The sequence below is a fragment of the Capricornis sumatraensis genome, chromosome 2, assembly GCF_032405125.1.
Source record: "Capricornis sumatraensis isolate serow.1 chromosome 2, serow.2, whole genome shotgun sequence".
NCBI classification, from domain to species: domain Eukaryota; kingdom Metazoa; phylum Chordata; class Mammalia; order Artiodactyla; family Bovidae; genus Capricornis; species Capricornis sumatraensis.
Window position 1 is genome coordinate 95,801,192 of NC_091070.1, and position 13,683 is coordinate 95,814,874.

The 13,683-nt window shown below is 38.1% G+C and overlaps 1 protein-coding gene across 1 annotated transcript in view; it reads right to left on the reverse strand.

The window, feature by feature from the left end:
* Window positions 1-13,683, reverse strand: part of LVRN (laeverin) — a 69,375-nt gene that overhangs the window by 16,908 nt on the left and 38,784 nt on the right. The window contains exons 7-13 of the mRNA XM_068966485.1: window positions 8,959-9,102; window positions 7,900-7,965; window positions 7,741-7,806; window positions 6,930-7,102; window positions 5,279-5,355; window positions 4,771-4,910; window positions 2,488-2,543 (exon numbers count right to left, since the gene is read on the reverse strand). Of these exons, the coding sequence (XP_068822586.1) occupies window positions 2,488-2,543; window positions 4,771-4,910; window positions 5,279-5,355; window positions 6,930-7,102; window positions 7,741-7,806; window positions 7,900-7,965; window positions 8,959-9,102 (722 nt within the window). The remainder of the gene's footprint in view (window positions 1-2,487; window positions 2,544-4,770; window positions 4,911-5,278; window positions 5,356-6,929; window positions 7,103-7,740; window positions 7,807-7,899; window positions 7,966-8,958; window positions 9,103-13,683) is intronic.

Below are 13,683 nucleotides of genomic sequence, written 5' to 3' on the forward strand. Positions count from 1 at the left end.
TAGAGGCCGAAATAAAGTTCAGCACTTTGGGTACTGAATTTAAATAACCTCAGGATGAACAGAGACAGGAGAAGACAAGTAAATACATAGATTTAGAAGTCATCAACATATCCTTTACAAACATTTATTGAATACCTTATATCTGGTGGGCACTGTACATATACATAATAAAATGACCACTGAAACCATAAGAAGGCAAGAATTACTCAGAGGAAAGAGAGAAGAAAATAACATAAGCATGACTGGTCTTAAAGATGCTCAGGGCAGCTGGAAAAAGAAGTCAGATACTGGAGGAGAACCACATTTGCACACTGCAGTCTCAGGAAGTCAAAAAAGAGGTTTGCAGGAGGGAGTGGTTAACAACACTAAACTCATGGTGATCTCAGAGAAATGCTTCAGTGAAGCAGGGGGTGGGGAAATGTGCTCTATGTCAAGAGGGGAAAAGTGGAAAAAAAAGGAGGGATAAAATACGCAGACATTCATTCAAGAAATACAACAGGTGAAGGAAAGAGAGAATACACTGGATAATTTATTATGTGTACTCCTTAACTTTACCGTCTAAAAATTCAAATTCTAAACATACATTCATTTCCCTGGTTAGAAACTTAGCAGTAGAGTAAATCCACTATCAATGAAATCAATAATTCTGTAATACATTAGAATATAGGCTCATTAAAATTATACATACAGGCATTACTTTTGGGTAACAAAAATCACTCAAAGTCCTAATTGATAGTCTATTTATTTCCAGAAACTCTTTATTTTGGATAAATCAGTTACTTTATTTCCTTAACTTCCAATATCTTAGAATGATATGAAAATATCTTTCATAATCTTCCTAAATTTATCCACTTGAACATTAACAGTCTTTACAAATCCAAGTCTGAACTCCATGTATGTTACCTAAGTTTTCACTCTTGATCTAGATTTTAAAATGATGATTCTTATACCTTTTGTAATAATCCTATAAATATTTAAACACTATTACTTTTTCCTATTTACATCATCTCTACTGCATCCTTCTAAAGGTTTTCCTTTAAGGGCTTCCCCCCCTTTTTTTTTTATCATGGAAAGGCATTTTATTTTATTTTAAATATAGCAGTGTGTACCTGTCAATCTCAGACTCCAGTCTATCCCTCTCTTCCCCTCAGGAGTTCCCTTTAAAACATTAAATTTTCTTTGCTGCTCCTTTAAGAGCCTTTCAAAATTTCTCCATGATCAGTTTAAATCTTATTTTACCAAAGTTAATTTAATCGAAAATACATGGGACTTTCATACAATTAACCACCAAATTTTGACTTGACAAAGAACATATATTCCTTCTTGTCAAATTGTTATAAAAAATATTGCGTCCTGTGGCTTTCATTTTTATTTGTAGTAGATGTTATTGCTCTTTCCTGATGATGACCTTTTTGAATTGTCTTTTTAAAAATTTTTTATTGCTGCAAAATACACATAACATAAAGTTTGTCTTCCTAACCATTTTAAAGTGTACAGTTCCCTGGTATTAAATACATTCATATGTATAACTGATTTACTTTGCTGCACAGCAGAAACTAACACTGTAAATCAACTGTTCTCCAATAAAATTTTTTAAAAGTACATTCATAATGTCCAACTATCATCACTAGCCATCTAGAGAACTCTTCTCATCTTGTGAAACTGAAACTCTGCACCCCTTAAACAGTGTCTCCCCATGCCCCCCACCCTCCCGCCCCAGTCCTCGGCAATCACCACTCTTTTTCTGTCTGAGATTCTCACCACTCTAAGTAGTTCATATAAATGGAAACATACAGTGTTTGTCTTTCTGTGACTGGTTTATTTTCTATAACATAATGTCCTCAAGGTTCATCCATGTTGTTGCATATTCCATCAACTTAAAAAAAATTTTTAAACCTTTTCTTTTGTATTGACGTATAGCCAGTTAACAACATTGTGATAGTTCCAGACGGACAGCAAAGGGATTCAGCCATACATATACATGTATTCTAGGTCCTCCAAACTCCATTTCATCCAGGCTGCCACATTACACTGATCAGAGTTCCATGTGCTATGCAGTAGGACCTTGTTGGTTACCTATTTTAAATATAGCAATGTGTACGTGTGTGTGCCAAACGTCATATCTCTTCCCCTCATCCTTCCCCTTGGCAACCATTAAGTTCTTTCTCTAGGTCGGTGAGTCTCTTTCTGTTTTGTAAGTAAGTTCATTTCTATCATTTCTTTTTACATTCCACATGTAAGGGATGTAATATGATATTTCTTCTCAGTCTGACTTACTTCACTCAATATTACACTCTCTAGGTCCATTCATGTTGTCCAGCAAATTTTATATCATAAAATTTCATAGTAACCACAGAATTTGACCCTAATCTTAATAAGTTAAGGCTCGTATAAACTAAAGAGCCAGCTTCATAAGGATGAGGTTATTATTTTTTGTAAATTTCTCAAGCTACACTGTTAAATGACGAGAGAAGAAAATATACTCACTTAGACAAGGAAAAGGCATCATCAACCAGCTGAAGTCTATGAATAACAGGAATAGCCTGCAGATGAGATCCAAAAACGCTCAGGAAAAGATGAGAACATTTTTAGTAGAAAAATAACTTTCAAAATAATAACAACATTTCAAGATCACTGCTGCTTACAAAGCACTTTCATGTGCATTATCTCATGTACAGAGAAATGATCATTTCTAAGGATAATTTCCATAATTTATTTATTATACATCTGCTTTTGATAAGCGATCCCTTTGGACATCAATCATATGGCTTCAATATGGCTGAGAGTTCTGCCAAAATACTCTGTGAAAAACAGCATATTAAAAAATAAAACAGGAAGCCAAGTTTAAAGGGCCTCTCCGAAACAAAAAGTATACATTAATTGTATCACAACGTCCAGATTGTTGTCAGGGGACTTTTTGGCATAGAAAACCTTAAATAAATATTACTTAGCACTATTTTGGCACTGCTGAGGTGCTCTTTTCAGTGGTATCTCTCTTCTCAAGAGTTTAGTAATTCAACACAGCACCACCAACACAGCCCTCTGAATCCTGAAAAGGAGTCAACTGCCAGCCTAGCTTCTCACGCTCCTGTTTGAGCTCCCCGGCACTGCGAGGCCACAGGACTGTCTCAGCTTGTGTCCCAAGGGTCCCCAAGTTTCCTACAGCATTCCTTCAACAGCAGCACCCCACCCCCCACCCCCGCCAAGTATATTCATATATGTGGTCTCAGAAGATTTATCTTCACAGCATCCCTCTGAGCATCTGAACAAGCCAAGCTTAATTCTTTCCTTGGCAGTAGTCACATATCTTTTCTGGCAGTAATAATAATACTTACATTTTCTAGATTAATATTAATAGTAGAAATGTTTTGTTTGCTCAGCAATTATGTTGTAGGAATAACTGTTTCAGTTTTTCAATAAGTAAAATCTACAAAGGCTTCAAGAAATCATTGCTATAATGGCATGACCTAGTGTTTCCACAGCTAAGACTGCCCTTAGAAATTTAAAAAATTTTAGCTACTCTGAAAAAGATTTTTGAATAAAGTATTACTACAGCTGGTTTTTGTACCTTTATTCAAAAGCCCAATGATAAATCTTTTAAAATTACTGATCATATTCTAAATGCCTGAATTGGGTTAGGCTTCTGTTAAACATCATACATACATCATCTTATTTAATCTTCACAACACGCTTGTAACATTGGTCCATTATACCCATTATTATACAGACAAGCAATCCAAGGCATGAGTGGCTAAATAAGAGACCCAAGGTCACACATCTGGTAAATGATGGCCAAAAGTATGAACACAAGTTGATCTGACCCAGAAGCCAAGCTCGGCCAGCTCTGTGCACTGCCTTTTTTGGCAGACTCACTGGGCGACTCACAGAAATTCTGATGACAGAGACACCTAAGACATCTTTTAGTTCAACACACTAGTTTTACAAATGGCATCTAAATGAGCTGCCCCAGATTTCACAGCAGAGCCAACTCTACAGACTTCTAAGCCAGCATCCATCTCCACTAATGGAGATTTGGTTTAATTCAACCAAGTCAAGTCTGACTGAGAAGAGCTAGCCAATATTTTAATTTTTATATGTTGTATAATAATTTAGTTATTTGATAATTTAAAGTGATATTGGATTATTATTGTTATCTTGTGAATTAAATTATCTCCTTGGCCAGAAGATGAAAATACAATTTTTAGAAAATTAACATTTTCTAGCATTTATGTACTGGCACCTATCATGGACTTAGAAAGCTTTTTGTTTTGGCCACACCAAGTGGCATGGGGGAATCTGAGTCCCTGACCAGGGATTGAACCTGTGTCCCCTGCATTGGGAGTATAGGTGTCTTAACCACTGGACTACTGGGAAAGTCCCTGGACAATTCGTTTACTTACATTACCTCTAATTCTCATTAGGAATAAGAAAGATACGATATTATTCCCATTTTAAAGTGAAGAAATTGAAGCAGAACATTTAAGTAACTTGCCTAAGATCACAAAGTTAACAGTTAATTGGAAATTATTTTGATTTTCACTTAGAAAGGCAAAATTATTGTGGAAAAGTGAGAGAAATGTTCAAAAACGCAATACATTCAACCAAAACCTCTTTTTTCTAAGAAAAAAAAAAAAAATCTAGCATGCCTTGGTATGAGGGGTGGCAAAGGGGTCAGGTTCCCACCAGTCAGGTTAATAAAAGCTCAGCCTATAAATTCTAGAGAGTACAGTATTAACGATAGTCAATAAAAGGTATAAAATTAAAACTTACCTTAGGATCTTTTTCAAGCTGTTGACTTAATTTCTTCCAACCTAATTCATCATAGTTAACTCTATAGTATCCAGTCATATTCAAATTTAGTATCACCCAGTCATGATCAGAATCTGAAATTTGCATTTCAGGAAATACTTCTGCAAAGAAGCACATGAACAGTTTGAACTGGCACATTTTAAAAATATTTCACTACATGTTTTACTTTGCCCTCTTAATTCTAAACAGCAATCCAGTAAAACAAAAAGTAAAGATATTCCAAAATAGGTATTGATCTCACCATATATTTTTTCACATACAATGTCTTTTGATTAGAAATGTTTCTTTAAAGCTCTATGTTCAACAAGAATGATATTTTAGTTTTAAATAAGCTATTCAAAAGCTAGACATTTTAATATTTTATTCTCTGCTTTTATATATATGTGTGTGTGGGGTGTATATATATACATATATACACACAGATATTTGCATATATATGTGAAGGTATTTTTAAAAATTTGTTACTTACTGCTGCTTTTATCTAGCCAGACTAAAGACTGTGTAGTTCCATTCTTTATCCAAAGAACAGGTATAATCCATGTGTCACTTTTTGGAAAAAAAGTGGAAACTTCAGTTATTGTTCACACATAAGAATAAAAGCTTTGAGCCAATATTAAATAAGATGATAAAATAAAAGAACTCAAATTCTTCAGTCATTCCTTGTGGATATACCGGACTTTGCTCTTAGAATTATTCACTGTTGTTTTACAAGCCAGCTTTGGCTATTTATTTATTCTCTTGTGCCTCACAGATTTGCTTCTTCTTGCAACTCAGGGTAGCTTCTAAGGTTCTCCCATATCTGAAACTTTCAAGGCCTGTTTATATTCAATTATAGCCATCTGGCCTTACTCAGGGGTCATTCAAATGCTGCAGACATACCCAAGCTATCTGTGCCAAGAAAACTGAATAATCATTTAAGAAGAAAAAGCATGACAAACATTTCAAAATGCTTTTCCACCTCAAGTTGTCTCCCAGTTTGAAAAGTGTTCAACAGCAATCAGCCAGATTATTCATATTCACTGAATGCTGGCACTCCTCCCGTGTTGGTGGATGTGACCTGGATGAAGTCACTGACCACGAGGGGGACATTAGTCATCTGAAGACACACATTACTCGGAATTTAGACAATATTTCCAATCTTGCTCAAGTGCTCGCACGTCTGGCTTCTCAGACTTTGAACTGAGAGTCTTTGTTCATATGATAGCTAAGGCCACCTCTTCTCAAAAGTCATGAAATATCACAGGGAGAAGGGACCTGCAGGTCTATTTCCTCCCCTGGAGTTTTAAAGAAAGAGTGGGACAACCTGAAACTTTTGGTGATGGTACATGAAAATAAATTACTCATTTGTGCTTATACTTAACACAATGTGATCTGAGAATCAAACCCTTTATCAAAAACAGTTGAAAACTACCTAATAAGTTAAGAAAGAAAAGGAAATGGAAGGAGAAAGTGACGAATGCTAAGCCACGGTATACTTACTATCTCATTTCACTTCTACAACAATCCCCTGGGGTTTGTATTATTACATTTGCTTTATAGATAAGGAAACTGAAACTCAGAGACTTTAAATAAGATTAAGGTTTGAATTTGGGATCTATAACTCTAATATTTTATGTATGGTTACAAAAGCACACATTCATGTGTGGGCATACATGCACAGAATTATTCCTCAAGGATATGGTCACCATTCAGTTCCATTTCTAGAGAAGGGAAGATGACCTGGCAACCATATCCCCTTTTCTCTTAATTAACATAAGGCCATTCAGATTCTATTTCACTGGCTTTCACACAGGATTCTGAGTAATTCATTACCTCTGTCTAAACGACTAAAAAGAATGCCTAGCACTCAAAGCTCTGGTTGTGGGTGTGGCCCTAAATCCCAGGGGAGGAACACTGCAAGAATCCCTAAGGCAGGTCTCTGGCCTTGCTCAGGACCTCAGGGCTCTGCCCTGTCCTAGCACACAGCGGCATCCAGCATGGAGCACCGCGTCACCATCCCCAAGTCATCTCATGGAGGGGTGTGTATCCAGTGGGAGTTATGCTTCCTCATCCATAGGCTGGTTTCCTTTTGATCAGAGCTCAACCCCAAGGAAGGTGAAGACAGGAGCAAATCTACCTACTTGTGGGTTAGAAGAGTCTGATTTTTAACCTTTCCGAGATAAAATGGCTCCTGTTTCATGACGCCCGTGGATACATTTAAGGTGATAACTGGAAAACCACTCTGGCGTGTCCAACTGTCCATGATGCTTTTTACTGTTGCTGGCAAAAGAATTTTACTCTGGTCATCTATGGCCTGTTTTTTTAAAAAAAAAAATCATCACAAAAGCGGTTATTTACCATCCAAATCTTTTGAGGTAGCCAACTCCTAAAAGAAACTATCAATAACAGCAATTGTATTTCTCATTTATAGAGTAAAACCCAGTGGGGAATTTCTGGACCAAATTTAATTCTGTTCATCTCTGTATATATGAGTGGTTCCTTAGTTCATCCTTTCACTCATTCATTCAATCACAGAACACAATTTTTACGGATCTAATATATGCAGGCTCTATTCTGGGCACTGGAAACAGTGTGTGTGTGTTAGTAGTCGCTCAGTTGTGTTCAAAACGCCGTGGACTGTAGCCCACCAGGCTCCTCCATCCATGGGATCTTCCAGGTAAGAATACTAGAGTGGATGTCCATTCCCTTCTCCAGGGGACCTTCCCAACCCAGAGACTGAACCCGGGTCTCCTGCACTGCAAGCAGATTCTTTACCTTCTGAGCCACCAGGGAAGCCTGGGAATACAGTGGCGAAAACTTAAGAAGTAACCTCTGACTTAAAGGAGTGTCACAGACACGGGAAGGGGGTCTTCCTGTGGCATCAGCACACACACGTGGCCTCACGATCTTACAGCACAACCCAGCAGACACATGGCAGAGAGTGAGAATTACCATTTGAAAATGTCTCCATAGATCATCTTGCTCAGCATTTGCGTAAGAAAAAGTCTCCAAATATGACTGTTAAAATAGAAAAGGTAAGGTTAAGATGAATAACCTGCCAAAGCAATTCATGTTTCCTGTCTTTAGGTAACAACAATTTTGTAAACTCACCTTAAGTGCCCTGATAAATATTTTCTCATTCAAGAAACTAGAAAGCATCCGGGCCAGAGACGCTCCCTAAGACATAAGAAGTTGTCCATTATTTGAACAAAATTCAGTATCTAAATACTGACACATTCCATTTTGGCATGCAAGATTTTGGGCTGTGCTCCTCATTGCATCATATACCTCAACTGAATGTCTGGGTTAACCTAAAATGTGCTAATAAAATAAACTGTCACTAATTAATAGATAAAAGATGAGAAAATGTCCTACGTATAAGAATTCAGGGTACAGAAAACTTTTTAAATTGAGATACTCACACGATAGGTATAAATAAATAAATGTTGCCGGTTGTTCCAGTTCTACAAGGATCAGCAATTAGCCGCTGTGGTTGCCTACTGACGATGTCCCTGGGTGGTGTAGGGGGCGGGCAGGGGGGATTCAGGATGGAGAAAACTAGGAAGCATTCTTTGTTTTGAATATACGAATGCCAAGATAGTTCAGATACATATCTAAAGAAAATTTTCAATGACCCCAGATTCTGGCATCCTTCCATACACAGAAAAGCACTGAAAGTATTCACTTGGGATGTTCCTTGGGACTAGCAGTTGTCTTTTTATACCTGACCGGATGTTTTTCCCAGGAACAACACAAAACCAAACCTTCTACTATATCCTGGCTCCTCCCTTCTCTCTTTGCAACAGTTTCTCGGAATACTCTGAGAGGCTGTCTCCTGGGCTAGAGTCCTCAGTCAGGCTCCTGAATAACACAGCTTTTATGGTGTGTGCTTTTCTTTCAGGGACACAGGAACAAATTTCCACCAGGCAGAGGAGTTCACCTTAAAAGTGTCCAGCTGTCGGTCAATATTAAAAAAGGTAGCTGGCATTGAGCACCTGTTCTAGATTAACATTTACTAGATAAGAACTGATTTAACCACGTTTTCTGAAATCCATCTAAGGTCTCTGTACCAAAATTGTGTAGTAGCACATTAGTCTAGAACCCAGAGAACCCATTCTATGTAGCTTTCTGCAAGAGTGCAGCATGAATATAAATGTGAAACTGTTTTACCTTGTTGTAAGTAAATAAGTCAAAGAGCTCATTTATTTCATTGGTTTCTGTGAAACTTTCCACATTCACGGAGACGGCTCTAGACACCAGGGCATGATCTTCTCTGAGCGCACCATGTAAAATGTTAAAAAAGAAGATCTCATTCTAAAAGGAAAACATTGAGACACACTAACTTCTGAGGCATCACAGAAACAGGAAGTTCAATGCTTCTAAAATATTTTCAGAAACTATCATTGAAGAGGGGAAGAAATCAATAATTGAGAAGTAGCCCTTAAATGGCAACGCACTCCAGTACTCTTGCTTGGAAAATCCCATGGATGGAGAAGCCTGGTAGGCTACAGTCCACGGGGTCGCAAAGAGTGGGACACGACTGAGCGACTTCACTTTCACTTTGGGCTACAATGTGCCAAATAAGTCAGGAGTCCTTGAATAACAAAACTCTATGATACTCTCCTTCCCATTCGTTTTCCTTTTTTATTTCAATTTGAAAAATCAATTACAAAAGTTAATGTGGTTTCCAAGACAGCCATCTATTGGATTGGCCAAGAAGTCTGACTTTTCCATAAGATAGAACAAACTTCTTGGCCAACCCAACACATTACTTATGTAAGGAGGTCCCTGACCATCCAGACAGGTCCTCCAGGGAACAGCATTTCTAGGTGGTTTTAATCCTCTAGAGTTTTATTGGTAACTTTATTAGTAATCCCTTAAAATCTATCAGTCTCTTATATGGACATTTATAAACCAAAAGCAATGCCAAATTTACAAATTCACAGTGATGATGATGTAGTAATATCAGTTATTAGAAATAAATCAAAATAAATCTACAAACTGGATGCTGTAATTTACAGCTCATGCATTAGGAATTTTTTTACTGTAAAAGTGTTAGTTGTTCTGTCATGTCTGACTCTTTGCAACCCCATGGAACTTCAGCCTGCCAGGCTCCTCTGTCCATGGAATTCTCCAGGCAAGAATACTGGAGTGAGCAGCCATCCCCTTCTCCAGGGGATCTTTGCTATCCAGGGATCAAACCCCAGTTTCCTGCACTGCAGGCAGATTCTTTACCCTCTGAGACACCAGAGAAACTGGCAGTTATTTATATTTCAGTAAGGTCTAGAACTCTCCGAAAGATTCGATCTCTCTTAGACACATGAGAAGGGCCATTTCTTTTGGAAGGAAAGCTAGAAGGAAGACCAAAGAATTAAGAGGTGCGTGCAAAGACAGAGCCAAAGAAAGGGCCGTGGAGACGCCGCAGGGGTGGCAGAGGCATACCCTGGCGAGCACCTGGAAACCACGGGAAGTCTCAGCTCGCAGGGCATTCTCTCTGTGGTCCCAGGTTGACTCCCTCACCCCTCGACAGTGTCAGATAAGCTTTCAAACTCTGCCCCACTGCCATCTGCCAATGTTTCAACCAACCCTCTCTAGTTAGCATATTATGTGTAGATTTACGAATACTTTGGTTACGTTATCATCAAACTGAGCTTTTCTCAAAATGAGAAAGCCTGTCACTTAGAAAAATGCAGGTCAAACTTTACTGTTCATACGGATCCCCTGGGGATGTCAAATTGTATTCTAATTCAGTTGGTCTGTGCTGGGGTTGGGCTTTTTTTTTTGGCAACACCTTGAGACATGCAGGATCTTAAAAGTTCCCCTGACCAGGGATGGAAACTCATGCCCGCTCCAGCGGAAGCATGGACACTTAACCACTGGACCACCAGGAAGTCCGGGGTCTGTATTTCTACTCAATGAATAGGTGATGCTGATGTTGGTATATAGCTCAAGAACCACACTTTGCGTAGCCAAGATTTACAGGAGACATCTGCATAAAGTCCCACCTTACTCGTTAAGTATAGGTTTTATTAATTTAACACCTAAGAGCTCTTGAGAGTGTGCACTGTCAACCCCTGTGTTCATATAAACACAATGAAGAAAATAGCAAAAATAAAAAACACCCGTAAGTACACACCCTGCAATAACTCCCATTAGAATGCTGTTAATCCAGCTCTTTCTAATCTTTTCCCCCATTTATTCATTCTTACAGTTGTAAAAACTTTTCGTCTTGTTCATTCACTTATTATCATATTCATTTAGAAATTTTGCTATCTTATCTTCATAACTATTCCTAATAACGGCTGCTGTATTATAAATGAAACAAATACAAATTGGAAAGAAATAACCCCAAACTTAATCATGATTCTCACAGGGAAGATATAACTTTTGCAAAAGCAAAACACTAAAATAAACAAATGCACAGCTGCATAATACCCCTTCAGGTTGATGGACTATAACTGACTTAGTCATTGCCCTACTGGGTAGGCGTTTAAGTTGTTTCCAGTTTTTTTTTTTTTTTTCTGTTATAGACAAAGTATTAATGAATACCTTTGTACACATAACCTTTTCCATATTTTTCTTTCAGAATGGATTGTCTGTCTCTCTTGCGCCCGCCTAGCATAAGGTTTATATAATCTTCTTGGTTTCTTCCCAATCACACAAGATAACTGTGATGAATGAGGCGAACACCTCTTACTCAACATTCCTCGGTTTTTCTACTCTGGGCCTTCCATAAGGTGATGCTCGTCACAGTCTGTTCTGGTCTTGTGGAAGGGAAACTCTACGTAAAAAGCAATATCAGCTTTTTAAAAAACATTATCTAGCTACTGCATATAATGATTGGATAAAGTGAATCCGTACACTTTCCATTTCTTTCTTCATGCAAGCTGTGAGATCCCAGAAAACAAACCTATTTCTATCAAATCTGTGATTATCCTAAGAAATGTAACAGTATTTATCATGAAATTTGTATGGACTATCACTGAAGTTGAAAGCACAGGGTCTGGAGTCGAGCTACCTGGGTCTGAATCCTAGTGCAGCCTCTTAGGGATTGTTTGACTCACAAAAGGCAACTAATTTCATCACTCAGAAATTCAGTTTCACCTCTGAAAATGGGATGAACACTGTCCTCACTGGATTATTATCAGGTCTAAATTAATTTACATAGAATTTTTAGCACTGCGACTGGCAAATAGAACATGCTCAATAAGGGTTGGCCACTACCGTAATTAGATCATCATCACTAGTGCTTCTGAAGGGCGAATCAGATATTGTACCTAATACAGGCTAAGCACATAATGAATGCTTAGTAAGTGATGGCTGTCACAGTAGTGCCCACCAAATACTCAATCTATTGAATGCCTGCATGAAACTTTACCTTACAGGTGAGGAATGAATGCTCACACGTGTTCGACTACTTGCCTCAGCTTACAGTGATCATAAAAACATAGCGAGACCTGACTGGTTGCAAGGCCCCTACGTGCCCTTTCCCTTCATGAGATCTGCTGCTTCCTTAGACCAGTCAGAAGAGGGATACAGAAAAGTCAGGGAGTAGCAATGTTAAAGCTGGAGCTTCAGGGATCAAGAAACCAACTGGAATGTTCTGAATATTTGACCATGACCCATTCATCTTGTATGTTAATAACTTTCAGCTGAAAATAGACCAGAATTAGAAAAAATGGAAATCTGTTTCTGCATATGTTTCTGTGATGCTCTTTAATTAATTTCAATCTAATGACTGATTCAAAGGAAGCTAAAGTTCTGATTTCTTAAAGACCATTGAAACAAAGCCTTAAGCTTTTCAAAAACAAAGCTCATGGCAATTTTTTCAAGCTCCAAGATCTGATACTCTTCTGGCAAGGGTTATGGTTCACTCAGCTCTACAAGTGATTGAGAAATGTACACTCAGGAAACAGTGATTACGAACCAATGATAAAAAAAAATAAAACTAAATGGTATGAGACGATAATCTTACCATCTTAGCTTCAAAAACATTGGTAACATGTTTTCATCGATGTTTCCCAGAAATGATAATATCTTAGCCATTTTTGTTGCATTAAAAGTTGACTCATTGGCAAAGACTTTGATGCTGGGAGGGATTGAGGGCAGGAGGAGAAGGGGACGACCGAGGATGAGATGGCTGGATGGCATCACTGACTCGATGGACATGAATCTGAGTGAACACTGCGAGTTGGTGATGGACAAGGAGGCCTGGCGTGCTGCGGTTCATGGGGTCACAAAGAGTCGGACACGACTGAGCAACTGAACTGAGCTGAACTGATTGATATTTTTAGTACAGTCTATACAATTGTTTCAAGGACTGGAATGTCTTTCCATATTGACTCTCAGCACAGGGGTGATTTGGGGTACAACCAAATGCTTTCAAAAATAGTTACAGATAACACTAACCTTGTGTAGATGCTGCTTTATAAAAGAGAGAGATGAACAGTGTCGTAGGTGTAGCATATATGGAAGGACTAAGACTTACTATATACACATATAGTTCACATAAATGAAAAGCGTCACAATGAACACGCTCACACACACCATAAGCCCCTTGCGAACGAGCACACTACCAGGTGTTTTCTCCCCAGGGTTAAAGGCACGGACTTTGCAGCTAGAGAAACCTGGGACTGAATCTCATCTCTGACCTTTAACGACTGTGAGATCTTGAACAACTTACCTAGTACTTATACCCTCAGTTTCCTCAATAGAAGATAGAAAAAATAATAACTATACTCATAGGATTATTTTGAAGATTGATTAAGATGATATATAAGACTCACACTACCAGGCAGTTAAGTCTCAAGTGCTCAGTGAATGGTATTAAATAATATTTTTGATTAACTATTAATATTTATTATCATCATTATCCTCATCTTCAGCCTAGACCCA